Source organism: Lipophrys pholis (genome assembly GCF_963383615.2).
Source record: "Lipophrys pholis genome assembly, contig: SCAFFOLD_34, whole genome shotgun sequence".
NCBI lineage: Eukaryota > Metazoa > Chordata > Actinopteri > Blenniiformes > Blenniidae > Lipophrys > Lipophrys pholis.
Window position 1 is genome coordinate 569,087 of NW_028292022.1, and position 14,859 is coordinate 583,945.

General features: G+C 49.9%; 1 protein-coding gene across 5 annotated transcripts in view; it reads left to right on the forward strand.

Moving 5' to 3' along the window:
- The first annotated feature begins 2,673 nt into the window (after positions 1-2,673).
- map4k2 (mitogen-activated protein kinase kinase kinase kinase 2) overlaps positions 2,674-14,859 on the forward strand; it is a 49,280-nt gene continuing 37,094 nt past the window's right edge. For 4 of the 5 annotated variants that reach the window (XM_080493981.1, XM_080493982.1, XM_080493985.1 and 1 more), the window contains exon 1: positions 2,699-2,937. In XM_080493981.1, the coding sequence (XP_080350107.1) occupies positions 2,845-2,937 (93 nt within the window). In that variant the 5' untranslated portion in view covers positions 2,699-2,844. Of the gene's footprint in view, positions 2,938-14,859 lie in introns of all 5 variants that reach the window. The other variant, XM_080493983.1, reaches the window with a different exon arrangement.

Here is a 14,859-nt window from a genome sequence, read left to right on the forward strand (position 1 = left end):
TCACCTGGAGACAGGTATCACCTGGAGACAGGCGTCACCTGGAGACAGGTGTCACCTGGAGACAGGTATCACCTGGAGACAGGTGTCACCTGGAGACAGGTATCACCTGGAGACAGGCGTCACCTGGAGACAGGTATCACCTGGAGACAGGTATCACCTGGAGACAGGTATCACCTGGAGACAGGTATCGCCTGGAGACAGGTATCACCTGGGGACAGGTATCACCTGGAGACAGACGTCACCTGGAGACAGGTATCACATGGAGACAGGCGTCACCTGGAGACAGGCGTCACCTGGAGACAGGTGTCACCTGGAGACAGACGTCACCTGGAGACAGGCATCACCTGGAGACAGGTGTCACCTGGAGACAGGCGTCACCTGGAGACAGGCGTCACCTGGAGACGAGGAGGAAGACGAGGAAGAAAACGAGGAGGAAGACGAGGAGGAAGACGAGGAAGAAGACGAGGAAGAAGACGAGGAGGAAGACGAGGAAGAAGACGAGGAAGAAGACGAGGAAGAAGACGAGGAGGAAGACGAGGAGGAAGACGTGGAGGAAGATGAGGAGGAAGACGAGGAAGAAGACGAGGAGGAAGACGAGGAAGAAGACGAGGAAGAAGACGAGGAGGAAGATGAGGAAGTAGACGAGGAGGAAGACGAGGAGGAAGACGTGGAGGAAGACGAGGAGGAAGACGTGGAGGAAGACGAGGAGGAAGACGAGGAGGAAGACGAGGAGGAAGACGAGGAGGAAGACGCGGAGGAAGACGAGGAGGAAGACGTGGAAGAAGACGAGGAGGAAGACGTAGAAGAAGACGAGGAGGAAGACGTGGAAGAAGACGACCACTGAAGCATCAATGGTTCCTAGACTAAAGGAGGTTCTGAAGGAAGCATCAGTGGTTCCTAGGCTAAAGGAGGTTCTAAAGGAAGCATCAGTGGTTCCTAGACTAAAGGAGGTTCTGAAGGAAGCATCAGTGGTTCCTAGGCTAAAGGAGGTTCTAAAGGAACCATCAGTGGTTCCTAGGCTAAAGGAGGTTCTAAAGGAACCATCAGTGGTTCCTAGACTAAAGGAGGTTCTAAAGGAACCATCAGTGGTTCCTAGGCTAAAGGAGGTTCTGAAGGAAGCAGTGTAGTAGAGTATTTTGATGAGGTCATTTCTTTTTTTACACTTTAGTAGTGTAACGATGAGGTGGTGTGGGATATTTCTTACAGTGTAGTAGTGAAGCTGGATGAGGTAGTCCGTCCATCCATCCATCCATCCATCCATCCATCCATCCATCCATCATCCATCCATCCATCCATCCATCCATCCATCCATCCATCCATCCATCCATCCATCATCCATCCATCCATCCATCCATCCATCCATCATCCATCCATCCATCCATCCATCCATCCATCCATCCATCTTATATCCCACTTATCCAGTTCAGGGTCACAAGGTGCTGGAGGTGGTGGGTTTTAATTTCTTACAGTGGAGAACTGTAGCTGATGAAGTAGTGCAGGAACATTTTTTACAGTGTAGTGAAGCTGGATGAGGTACTGGATAGATTTTTTTTACAGTGTACCAGTGTAGCTAGAGCAGGTAGTGTGGGATAATTTTTTACAGTGTAGTAATGTAGTTGGATGAGTTAGTGTGGGATCATTTCTTTTACAGTGTAATAGTGTAACTGGAAGAGGAATTGCGGGTAAATTTTTTGCAGTGTAGTTTTATTTTAGCTAGATTAGGTAGTGCGGGATAATTCTTTACAGTGTGGTAATGTAACGGTGATGTAGTGTGGGATCATGTTTTACAGTGTCGTATAGTATCTTGATTAATTGGTGCATTATAATTTTTTAAAGTGTAGTAACCTAGCTGGATGAGGTAGTGCGTTTTAATTTTTTACAGTGTAGAACTGTATTTGGATGAGGTAGTGCAAGGTCATTTTTACAGTGTAGTAGTATGACCAATCAGAAAGTGTGGGATAATATTTTACAGTGTAGTTGTGAAAGTGGAAGAGATAGTGTGGGGTCATTTTTTTTTTACAGTGTAGTAGTGTAGGTAGATTAGGTAGTCTAGGGTCATTTTTTAAATTGTAGTGAAATGATGGGGTAGTGTGGGATAATGTTTTACAGTGTAGTAGTGAAGCTGGATGAGGTAGTGCCGATTTCTTTTTTTACAGTGAAGTAGTGCAACCAGCTGATGAGGTGCAGATAATTTTTTACAGTGTTGCTGGATGAGGTGTAGATCATTTTTTACAGTGTTGCTGGATGAGGTGCAGATCATTTTTTACAGTGTTGCTGGATGAGGTGTAGATCATTTTTTACAGTGTTGCTGGATGAGGTGCAGATCATTTTTTACAGTGTTCCTGGATGAGGTGCAGATCATTTTTTACAGTGTTGCTGGATGAGGTGCAGATCATTTTTTACAGTGTTGCTGGATGAGGTGTAGATCATTTTTTACAGTGTTGCTGGATGAGGTGCAGATCATTTTTTACAGTGTTGCTGGATGAGGTGTAGATCATTTTTTACAGTGTTGCTGGATGAGGTGCAGATCATTTTTTACAGTGTTGCTGGATGAGGTGTAGATCATTTTTTACAGTGTTGCTGGATGAGGTGCAGATCATTTTTTACAGTGTTGCTGGATGAGGTGTAGATTATTTCTTACAGTGGGGCTGCGCTCGCGGAGGATCCGCGCTCAGAGGCGTGCAGTCTGTCAGAAGAAGCCCAGCGTGCAACGCCCTCAGCGGCTCCCTGACCCGCCCTGGACCCCCCCGAACCCCGGACCCCCAGCGGGACATGTGTGTGTGAGAAGCCCGGCGGACCGACCCGCAGCCCGGCCGCTGCTGCTGCCGCCGCGCGGCTCGCATCATGGAGCGGATTGGAGTCTCCTTCTTGGACCCGCTGGACGACTACGAACTGATCCACCGGGTCGGCTGCGGGACGTACGGGGACGTGTTCAAGGTGTGTGTGTGTGTGTGTGTGTGTGTGTGTGTGTGTGTGTGTGTGTGTGTGTGTGTGTGAGAGAGAGAGGTTTCAGTTCCATCCCCTGTACTGTTAAGTACTATACTGTGTACTCTGTCCTGTGTACTCTGTCCCGTGTACTCTGTCCTGTGTACTCTGTCCTGTGTCCTGTGTACTCTGTCCTGTGTACCGTGTACTCTGTCCTGTGTACCGTGTACTCTGTCCTGTGTATCGTGTACTGAGTACTCTGCAGCCTCAGGTATTGAAGTTACTCTCACGATGCAGTAAAAGTTCCACCTGTTAAGAGGAAGTGAGTGAAAAAGCAGTTTTCTGCTCGTTTCCTGTTTGAAGCTCAGATCAGATCTCAGCCTGCCGGGATCCACTGGATCTCCAGGGGATTCCAACTGAACTCTGGTCCATCTGAGGAGCTGCTCAGCTGTGGAGCCGCTCTGTGGGGCCATTACAGAGTCACTGTAGAGTCACTAGGGTCACTAGAGTCACTGGTTACTGGTTACTGTAGAGTCACTAGTTACTGTAGAGTCACTAGAGTCACTAGAGTCACTAGTTACTGTAGAGTCACTAGTTACTGTAGAGTCACTAGAGTCACTAGAGTCACTAGAGTCACTGGTTACTGTAGAGTCACTAGAGTCACTCGAGTCACTGGAGTCTCTGTAGAGTCACTAGTTACTGTAGAGTCACTAGAGTCACTAGAGTCACTAGAGTCACTGGTTACTGGTTACTGTAGAGTCACTAGTTACTGTAGAGTCACTAGAGTCACTAGAGTCACTGGTTACTGTAGAGTCACTAGTTACTGTAGAGTCACTAGAGTCACTAGAGTCACTAGAGTCACTAGAGTCACTAGTTACTGTAGAGTCACTAGAGTCACTACAGAGTAACTAGAGTAACAACAGAGTAACTTGAGTTTGTACACATCAGCATTTTAAACTACTGTGAGAATCTGTGGTGATAAACTACTGTGAGAATCCATGGTGATAAACTACTGTGAGAATCCATGGTGATAACCCACTGTGAGAATCCATGGTGATAAACTACTGTGAGAATCCATGGTGATAAACTACTGTGGGAATGGGCGGAGCTGCGTGGTGCAGAAGCAGGGTTGGTTGAGAGGACGGAGGAGGAGCTTCTCTTCCTGCTGGTCCAGCCTCAGACGGTCTCTGGTCCTTCGCAGGAAAAGCTGGTTTGAGGTTTTCAAGTTATTTGAGCGTCAGGATGAGAACTTCCTGCTTCACACATCCTGCTAGACAAAGCTCACATTTCTAACTCCAGAGCAGCCAGAACAATCGCTCTCAAAACGCCTCTGTGAACACGCCACTGAGAACACGGCTCAACACCAGTCAGTTCACATGACAGGCCTATAGGTGGCGCTGTAACTGCCACAGAAAGACATAAACAGAGAAGAAGACAGACAAATCATGTGGCCTCATTAAAACATCAGCAGCTTCTGCAGCTTCACCTGGAGCAGGGCCATGACATCACAGAGGGAGGCGGGGCCATGACATCACAGAGGGAGGCGGGGCCATGACATCACAGAGGGAGGCGGGGCCATGACATCACTGAGGGAGGCGGGGTTATAGGTGGAGAGGCGGGGCCATGACATCACAGAGGGAGGCGGGGCCATGACATCACAGAGGGAGGCGGGGCCATGACATCACTGAGGGAGGCGGGGTTATAGGTGGAGAGGCGGGGCCATGACATCACTGAGGGAGGCGGGGCTATAGGTGGAGAGGCGGGGCCATGACATCACTGAGGGAGGCGGGGTTACAGGTGGAGAGGCAGGGCCATGACATCACGGAGGGAGGCGGGGCCATGACATCACTGAGGGAGGCGGGGCCATGACATCACTGAGGGAGGCGGGGTTACAGGTGGAGAGGCAGGGCCATGACATCACAGATGGAGGCCGGGCCATGACATCACAGAGGGAGGTGGGGCCATGACATCACTGAGGGAGGCGGGGTTATAGGTGGAGAGGCGGGGCCATGACATCACTGAGGGAGGCGGGGTTACAGGTGGAGAGGCAGGGCCATGACATCACGGAGGGAGGCGGGGTTACAGGTGGAGAGGCAGGGCCATGACATCACTGAGGGAGGTGGGGTTATAGGTGGAGAGGCGGGGCCATGACATCACGGAGGGAGGCGGGGTTATAGGTGGAGAGGCAGGGCCATGACATCACTGAGGGAGGTGGGGTTATAGGTGGAGAGGCGGGGCCATGACATCACGGAGGGGGTGGTTTGAAAATACCTCCTCTCTAGAACTTGTTTTCCGTGTCGTGTCGCTGATCGGACAGAAACCATGGTTCCATGAAATGACGTTGTGGTGTCGGCTCCTCGAGCTCCTCCATCTTCATCATCATCATCACAGGAGAAACCTGTAGAACCAGGCTCAGAGGAGTAGAAACCTGCAGAACCAGACAGAGGAGGAGAACCTGCAGAACCAGATCATTGTAGATGTAACAGGAAGGAGTGATGTGATGGTTCCTGTCAGTAGAATTTAAACTCTAGAGTGACGCTCTGCTGGCGGCGTCGCCATGGCGATCAGGCTCTGACTTCCTGTAGTGGCAGAAAGCCTCCAGCCAGCAGGGGGCAGTGTTACAATGAGAGACAGTACAGCTAAACTATCTGGCTCATGACTCTCTGTGCCATGAGAGTCACCCTCTCATTCTTTGTTGTCATAGTAACTGATATTGACCTCATAAACAATGATAACAGAACAACATGGTACTTGGTCTCTGGTCTGGAGGTTCTAATGTGTCTCTAGTCTGGGGGTTCTGATGTCTCTGGTCTGGAGGTTGTAATGTCTCTGGTCTGGAGGTTCTAATGTCTCTGGTCTGGAGGTTCTAATGTGTCTCTGGTCTGGGGGTTCTAATGCCTCTCTGGTCTGGAGGTTCTAATGTCTCTGGTCTGGAGGTTCTAATGTCTACAGTCTGGAGGTTCTAATGTGTCTCTGGTCTGGGGGTTCTAATGCCTCTCTGGTCTGGAGGTTCTAATGTTTCTCTGGTCTGGAGGTTCTAATGTGTCTCTGGTCTGGAGGTTCTAATGTGGTTCACATCAGTTGAAGAAACAGTTACTGTTCCACCCTGATGACAGAGTTACTGTAATGACTCTGAACCTTGCTGGTTAACGTCCCTGCTGCTCTGCTGCCCTGCTGCCCTGCTGCCCTGCTGCTGCTCTGCTCTGCTCTGCTCTGCTGCTCTGCTGCCCTGCTGCCCTGCTGCTGCTCTGCTCTGCTGCTCTGCTGCTCTGCTGCCCTGCTGCTGCTCTGCTCTGCTCTGCTGCTGCTCTGCTGCTCTGCTGCTCTGCTCTGCTCTGCTGCTCTGCTGCCCTGCTGCCCTGCTGCTGCTCTGCTGCCCTGCTGCTGCTCTGCTCTGCTGCTCTGCTGCTCTGCTGCTCTGCTGCTCTGCTCTGCTCTGCTGCTCTGCTGCCCTGCTGCCCTGCTGCTGCTCTGCTGCCCTGCTGCTGCTCTGCTCTGCTGCTCTGCTGCTCTGCTGCCCTGCTGCTGCAGGTAGCAAACAGGAAGTGTTGAACTGTAAATATAACAGCAGGTCATGATGTGACCAGAGGAACCAGGAACCTGATCAACACATCCAGAGTAACCAGGAACCTGATCAACACATCCAGAGTAACCAGGAACCTGATCAACATGTCCAGGTTCTCCGTTTCCTGGTTGACTGATCCTGATCACCATTACCACCAAGCAGGTTCTCAACTCTCTGGTTCTACCCAGACCAGGTGTGAGCGTTCACCTGAAAGGGGCGGAGCTTGCAGCATCTGACCAATCACACACAGAGAAACCCTCCAGAGCAGTTTCCAGATTACTGAAGGAGCAGTTAATCTCTGAGATCATGAAGAATTAAAACCCGTCCAGCAGCTCAAAGCAACACTGCTGCTGCAGCCAGAACCAGAACCTTCCTGACTTGGTGAGATTAGAGCAGATTAATGGATCAGTGATATAAAGGAACAGCACTGTGATCACTCAGTTCCACTTTATTCCAGCAGAAAGGTTCCAGGCAGAACTTCCTCACTGCTCTTCTTTTACTTTAGGTTCTCCATCACTGGTTCTGAGGCGGAGGTTCTCTTGTGTTTCCTGTTGGAATATTAATTCATCACCATGACGACAGGAGGAGTTCTGGTTCTATAACTTCATGGTTCTGTCAGGTGTGATCATGAACCTCATTATTCCAGATCAACCCTCGTGGAGATAAACAGACCTGGAACAAGTCCAGAACCAGAACCAGAACCTCCTTCAGAGCCTCAGAGACCAGGATTTATTTTATTATGTCTAAAGATTGTTCTGGATTAATTTCTCCTCTCCTCTCTGCTGCAGCTCAGAGCTGAACCTGCCCACCAATCACCATCATTTAAGAATGGGCGGGGCGTTTCCCAAGAGATCTGATTGGTCGGGAGGCGGAGCTCTGATCTCTTAAACAGAACATAACCTGCTCCAGAGCAGGTTAGACTTTCAGCGTCAGTTACCATGGTGATTTATCCTGGTGAGAAGTGAGTGAGAGTCGTAGTACAGAAAACCAGAGTTAATCCTGAAATTACCTGGATAAAAGAAAACCAGAGTTAATCCTGAAGTTATCTAGATAAGAGAAAATCAGAGTTAATACTGAAGTTATCTGGATAAGAGAAAACCAGAGTTAATCCTGAAGTTATCTAGATAAGAGAAAACCAGAATTAACCCCGAAGTTATCTAGATAAGAGAAAACCAGAGTTAATCCTGAAGTTATCTAGATAAGAGAAAACCAGAATTAACCCCGAAGTTATCTAGATATGAGAAAACCAGAATTAACCCTGAAGTTATCTAGATAAGGGAAAACCAGAATTAACCCCGAAGTTATCTAGATAAGAGAAAACCAGAATTAACCCTGAAGTTATCTAGATAAGAGAAAACCAGAGTTAATCCTGAAGTTATCTAGATAAGAGAAAACCAGAATTAATCCTGAAGTTATCTAGATAAGAGAAAACCAGAGTTAATCCTGAAGTTACCTGGATAAGAGAAAACCAGAGTTAATCCTGAACAAACTGGGACCAGCGCCGCCGCCATAGAGTGGCTGCAGAGCGGCTGCAGAGCGGCTGCAGAGCGGCATCAAGACCAAACTCTCCTCACCTTCAGTCAAGTTTGTAGTTTTATATCAGAAGAACCAACAAACTGAAGTTCATGAAACAAAATAACCTGAATCATCATGAAGGAACATTTGCACGTTGATACGGTTGCTATAGCAACACAAATACACTGAAACCCTTTCAGATGGACGTCACTTGTTATGTTGTACTGCGTCACTTTCACAGCTGCTGTGCTGCAGTGGTTCGCTCTCCCCCGCACACTGTGGGGTTGTCGGTTCGAGTCCTAGCCAGGCTCGCACTCGAACCGTTTGTACATTCTCCGGTTCCCCCACACAGGCCGGTTCCCCACACAAGCCGGTTCCCTCACACAGCCCGGTTCCCCACACAGCCCGGTTCCCCACACAGGCCGGTTCCCCACACAAGCCGGTTCCCTCACACAGCCCGGTTCCCCACACAGGCCGGTTCCCCCACACAGGCTGGTTCCCTCACACAGGCCAGTTCCCCACACAGCCCGGTTCCCCCACACAGGCTGGTTCCCTCACACAGCCCGGTTCCCCCACACAGCCCGGTTCCCTCACACAGCCCGGTTCCCTCACACAGGCCGGTTCCCCACACAGGCCGGTTCCCTCACACAGCCCGGTTCCCCCACACAGCCCGGTTCCCCCACACAGGCCGGTTCCCTCACACAGGCCGGTTCCCTCACACAGCCCGGTTCCCCCACACAGGCCGGTTCCCTCACACAGGCCGGTTCCCTCACACAGGCCGGTTCCCTCACACAGCCCGGTTCCCCCACACAGGCCGGTTCCCTCACACAGGCCGGTTCCCTCACACAGACCGGTTCCCTCACACAGCCCGGTTCCCCCACACAGGCCGGTTCCCCACACAGGCCGGTTCCCTCACACAGACCGGTTCCCTCACACAGGCCGGTTCCCTCACACAGGCCGGTTCCCCACACAGACCGGTTCCCTCACACAGACCCGGTTCCCTCACACAGCCTGGTTCCCTCACACAGGCCGGTTCCCTCACACAGACCGGTTCCCCACACAGGCCGGTTCCCTCACACAGGCCGGTTCCCCACACAGGCCGGCCATCATGGGATAAACAGATGGAGGCTTTCATTGGAGCTGTTGAGTTCATCCATTGTTCATATGAATGGATGTTCTGGTGCCGTCTCACCCTGACAGCAGTGGTTTGTGTAAGTGTGAGGAAATATGACGGGTGGTTGTGCAGCGGTGGTTGTGCAGCAGCAGTGGTTGTGTAGCAGTGGTTGTGCAGCGGTGGTTGTGCAGCGGTGGTTGTGCAGCAGCAGTGGTTGTGTAGCAGTGGTTGTGCAGCAGCAGTGGTTGTGCAGCAGCAGTGGTTGTGCAGCGGTGGTTGTGCAGCAGCAGTGGTTGTGCAGCAGCGGTGGTTGTGCATCAGCGGTGGTTGTGCAGCAGCAGTGGTTGTGTAGCAGTGGTTGTGCAGCGGTGGTTGTGCAGCGGTGGTTGTGCAGCAGCAGTGGTTGTGCAGCAGCAGTGGTTGTGCAGCAGCAGTGGTTGTGCAGCAGCAGTGGTTGTGCAGCGGTGGTTGTGCAGCAGCAGTGGTTGTGCAGCAGCGGTGGTTGTGCATCAGCGGTGGTTGTTCAGCGGCGGTGGCCGCGGCGGCTCTGCTATGACTGAAGCATGTGTGGCTGCTGTGAATGGGAGCAGACAAAGGCTCATTCTGGCGCCCACCAGCACTGGCGGCTCGCTGAGACCCCCGGACATGTGACCGTGAGGGGTTCCATGGTGTCGTCACACTGCTGCCATTCAGTCCCACAGCCGCTCCACAACAACACCGCCTGTCCTGGTGTCAGGCCACAGCTTCACGTGTGACCTTTGACCTACAAGAGCTAAGCGTGGTGGTTTTACAGAACCGTGATCTGCAGCTAAACTATGAAGCTCACAGACGCAGCCCCACATCATGATGCTCCCTCCACCATACTTTACCATCAGGACGTTGTTCTCCTGTTACTACGTCAGCTGACAGATCTTCTGTTGTACCGTTTGGACGTCCACTCTGGTCGGTTGGTGCCGCAGTACTAAAGCTCTCCACTAGTGGACAGTGTCAAACATAAATCACTGAAGAAAATGATCAATATCAGCTGAGCTCTGCTAATCCATCTTATTCTTTATTGATCCTTTTTCTAGTTCCTGATGGATGAAAAACTGCAACAAGGAGCCAATCATCAAAGATCCAGACTTTTCCAATAAAAGTCTTAAATATCATCTGGTAGTGATCAATATTGTGTTGCAGTGTAATTAGACCTGTTCACAACAAATTTACACAAGAGGCGTAGTTATCTAGTTTGGTTGGGGGTCTTTGGGTGGAGGTGTTTGGTTGGGGGTGTCTGGTTGGGGGTCTTTGGTTGGGGGTCTTTGGTTGGGGGTCTTTGTTTGGGATCTTTGGTTGGGGCTCTTTGGTTGGGGGTCTTTGGTTGGGGTCTTTGGTTGGGGTCTTTGGTTGGGGGTCTTTGGTTGGGGTCTTTGGTTGGGGGTGTTTGGTTGGGGGTGTTTGGGTGGGGTCTTTGGTTGGAGTCTTTGGTTGGGGTTTTTGGTTGGGGGTCTTTGGATGGGGTCTTTGGTTGGGGGTCTTTGGGGTCTTTGGTTGGGGCTCTTTGGTTGGGGGTCTTTGGTTGGGGTCTTTGGTTGGGGGTGTTTGGTTGGGGGTGTTTGGTTGGGGTGTTTGGTTGGAGGTCTTTGGTTGGGGTCTTTGGTTGGGGGTCTTTGGTTGGGGGTCTTTGGTTGGGGGTGTTTGGTTGGAGTGTTTGGTTGGAGTGTTTGGTTGGGGTGTTTGGTTGGGGGTCTTTGGTTGGGGGTCTTTGGTTGGAGGTCTTTGGTTGGGGGTCTTTGGTTGGGGGTGTTTGGTTGGGGTGTTTGGTTGGAGTGTTTGGTTGGGGTCTTTGGTTGGGGGTCTTTGGTTGGGGGTCTTTGGTTGGGGGAGTTTGGTTGGGGGAGTTTGGTTGGAGGTCTTTGGTTGGGGGTCTTCTGGTTCTCAGTCTCAATCTCAGTCTCAATCTCAGTCTCAATCTCAATCTCAGTCTCATTTTCAATCTCAATCTCAGTCTCAATCTCATTCTCAATCTCAGTCTCAATCTCAGTCTCAATCTCAGTCTCAGTCTCAATCTCAGTCTCAATCTCAGTCTCAATCTCAGTCTCAATCTCAGTCTCATTCTCATTCTCATTCTCATTCTCAGTCTCAATCTCAGTCTCATTTTCAATCTCAATCTCAATCTCAGTCTCATTTTCAATCTCAATCTCAGTCTCAATCTCATTCTCAATCTCAGTCTCAATCTCAGTCTCAATCTCAGTCTCAATCTCAATCTCAGTCTCATTTTCAATCTCAATCTCAGTCTCAATCTCATTCTCAATCTCAGTCTCAATCTCAGTCTCAATCTCAGTCTCAGTCTCAATCTCAGTCTCAATCTCAGTCTCAATCTCAGTCTCAATCTCAGTCTCATTCTCATTCTCAGTCTCCTTCTCAGTCTCGTTCTGAACAAACTTCCGTCGGAGTGACTTCAGAGGCTGTGTGAGTCCCGATCAGACCAGCTTCCGTTTCCTCTCTGGGCTGTGAGCTTCAGTTCAGGAAGCCGGCGGTGCAGCAGGAAAGAAAACAGGAAGTGAGTGCAGGTTGTGTGGAGGAGGCCCGTCGACCGCTGCCTGCGAGGCTCGGAATGTGGCAGTGAACACGATCTGATGTTGGTGAACACGATCTGATGTTGGTGAACACGATCTGATGTTGATGAACACGATCTGATGTTAGTGAACACGATGTGATGTTGGTGAACACGATCTGATGTTAGTGAACACGATGTGATGTTGGTGAACACGATCTGATGTTGGTGAACACGATCTGATGTTAGTGAACACGATCTGATGTTGGTGAACACGATCTGATGTTGGTGAACACGATCTGATGTTAGTGAACACGATGTGATGTTGGTGAACACGATCTGATGTTGGTGAACACGATCTGATGTTAGTGAACACGATCTGATGTTGGTGAACACGATCTGATGTTGATGAACACGATCTGATGTTAGTGAACACGATCTGATGTTGGTGAACACGATCTGATGTTGGTGAACACGATCTGATGTTAGTGAACACGATCTGATGTTGGTGAACACGATCTGATGTTAGTGAACACGATGTGATGTTGGTGAACACGATCTGATGTTGGTGAACACGATCTGATGTTAGTGAACACGATGTGATGTTGGTGAACACGATCTGATGTTAGTGAACACGATGTGATGTTGGTGAACACGATCTGATGTTGGTGAACACGATCTGATGTTGGTGAACACGATCTGATGTTAGTGAACACGATGTGATGTTGGTGAACACGATCTGATGTTAGTGAACACGATCTGATGTTAGTGAACACGATCTGATGTTGGTGAACACGATCTGATGTTGGTGAACACGATCTGATGTTAGTGAACACGATCTGATGTTGGTGAACACGATCTGATGTTAGTGAACACGATCTGATGTTAGTGAACACGATCTGATGTTGGTGAACACGATCTGATGTTGGTGAACACGATCTGATGTTAGTGAACACGATCTGATGTTGGTGAACACGATCTGATGTTAGTGAACACGATCTGATGTTGGTGAACACGATGTGATGTTGGTGAACACGATCTGATGTTGGTGAACACGATCTGATGTTGGTGAAAACGATCTGATGTTGGTGAACACGATGTGATGTTAGTGAACACGATCTGATGTTGGTGAACACGATGTGATGTTGGTGAACACGATCTGATGTTGGTGAACACGATCTGATGTTGGTGAACACGATCTGATGTTGGTGAACACGATCTGATGTTAGTGAACACGATCTGATGTTGGTGAACACGATCTGATGTTGGTGAACACGATCTGATGTTGGTGAAAACGATCTGATGTTGGTGAACACGATGTGATGTTAGTGAACACGATCTGATGTTGGTGAACACGATGTGATGTTGGTGAACACGATCTGATGTTGGTGAACACGATCTGATGTTGGTGAACACGATCTGATGTTGGTGAACACGATCTGATGTTGGTGAACACGATCTGATGTTGGTGAACACGTCAAATCTCAGCATCTGTGAGGTGATTTGTTTGGATCGCTTCACCTGGCTAAAGGCCAGACGACCCCTCAGGGCCTGTAGGAGTGTGTCGCTGTGTGTAGGTGTGTGTAGGAGTGTGTAGGTGTGTGTAGGAGTGTGTAGGAGTGTGTCGCTGTGTGTAGGTGTGTGTAGGAGTGTGTAGGAGTGTGTCGCTGTGTGTAGGAGTGTGTCGCTGTGTGTAGGAGTGTGTAGGAGTGTGTCGCTGTGTGTAGGAGTGTGTCGCTGTGTGTAGGAGTGTGTCGCTGTGTGTAGGTGTGTGTAGGAGTGTGTAGGAGTGTGTCGCTGTGTGTAGGAGTGTGTCGCTGTGTGTAGGAGTGTGTAGGAGTGTGTCGCTGTGTGTAGGTGTGTGTAGGAGTGTGTAGGAGTGTGTAGCTGTGTGTAGGAGTGTGTAGGAGTGTGTAGGAGTGTGTCGCTGTGTGTAGGAGTGTGTCGCTGTGTGTAGGAGTGTGTAGGAGTGTGTCGCTGTGTGTAGGTGTGTGTAGGAGTGTGTAGGAGTGTGTAGCTGTGTGTAGGAGTGTGTAGGAGTGTGTAGGAGTGTGTCGCTGTGTGTAGGAGTGTGTAGGAGTGTGTCGCTGTGTGTAGGTGTGTGTAGGAGTATGTAGGAGTGTGTCGCTGTGTGTAGGTGTGTGTAGGAGTGTGTAGGAGTGTGTAGGAGTGTGTCGCTGTGTGTAGGTGTGTGTAGGAATGTGTAGGAGTGTGTCGCTGTGTGTAGGTGTGTGTAGGTGTGTGTAGGAGTGTGTAGGAGTGTGTCGCTGTGTGTAGGTGTGTGTAGGAGTGTGTAGGAGTGTGTCGCTGTGTGTAGGTGTGTGTAGGAGTGTGTAGGAGTGTGTCGCTGTGTGTAGGAGTGTGTCGCTGTGTGTAGGTGTGTGTAGGAGTGTGTAGGAGTGTGTCGCTGTGTGTAGGAGTGTGTCGCTGTGTGTAGGAGTGTGTAGGAGTGTGTCGCTGTGTGTAGGTGTGTGTAGGAGTGTGTAGGAGTGTGTAGCTGTGTGTAGGAGTGTGTAGGAGTGTGTAGGAGTGTGTCGCTGTGTGTAGGAGTGTGTAGGAGTGTGTCGCTGTGTGTAGGTGTGTGTAGGAGTGTGTAGGAGTGTGTCGCTGTGTGTAGGTGTGTGTAGGAGTGTGTAGGAGTGTGTCGCTGTGTGTAGGTGTGTGTCGCTCTGACGACCCCTGACCTCTGATGACCTCTGACCTCTGACGACCCCTGACCTCTGATGACCTCTGACCTCTGATGACCCCTGACCTCTGACCTCTGACCTCTGGAGGTGTTTCCAGTCGGACTGTTGAGTTCCAGAACAGAAATCAGTTCTTCTGGTTCGCTCTTCTGAAAGTCATCAATTCTTTTTAATAACAGGGCAGCGTAGCTCTGTTGGTAGAGCAGCGTAGCTCTGTTGGTAGAGCAGCGTAGCTCTGTTGGTAGAGCAGCGTAGCTCTGTTGGTAGAGCGGCGTAGCTCTGTTGGTAGAGCGGCGTAGCTCTGTTGGTAGAGCGGTCGTCTCCCTCCAGTGGTGTGTGAATGTGTGAATGTGTGAATGTGAGGAGTTCTGTAAAGCTTTCGGGCCGTTGTCACTTTATAAGTGAGTCCATTTATTTATTTAATTTAATCATGATTTTCCTGGATGAAAGAAGAAATGAATAAACAATCATGTTTGTTTATTCACGTTCTATTGGAGTGTAATAACCACTGTTAGCAGCTGGC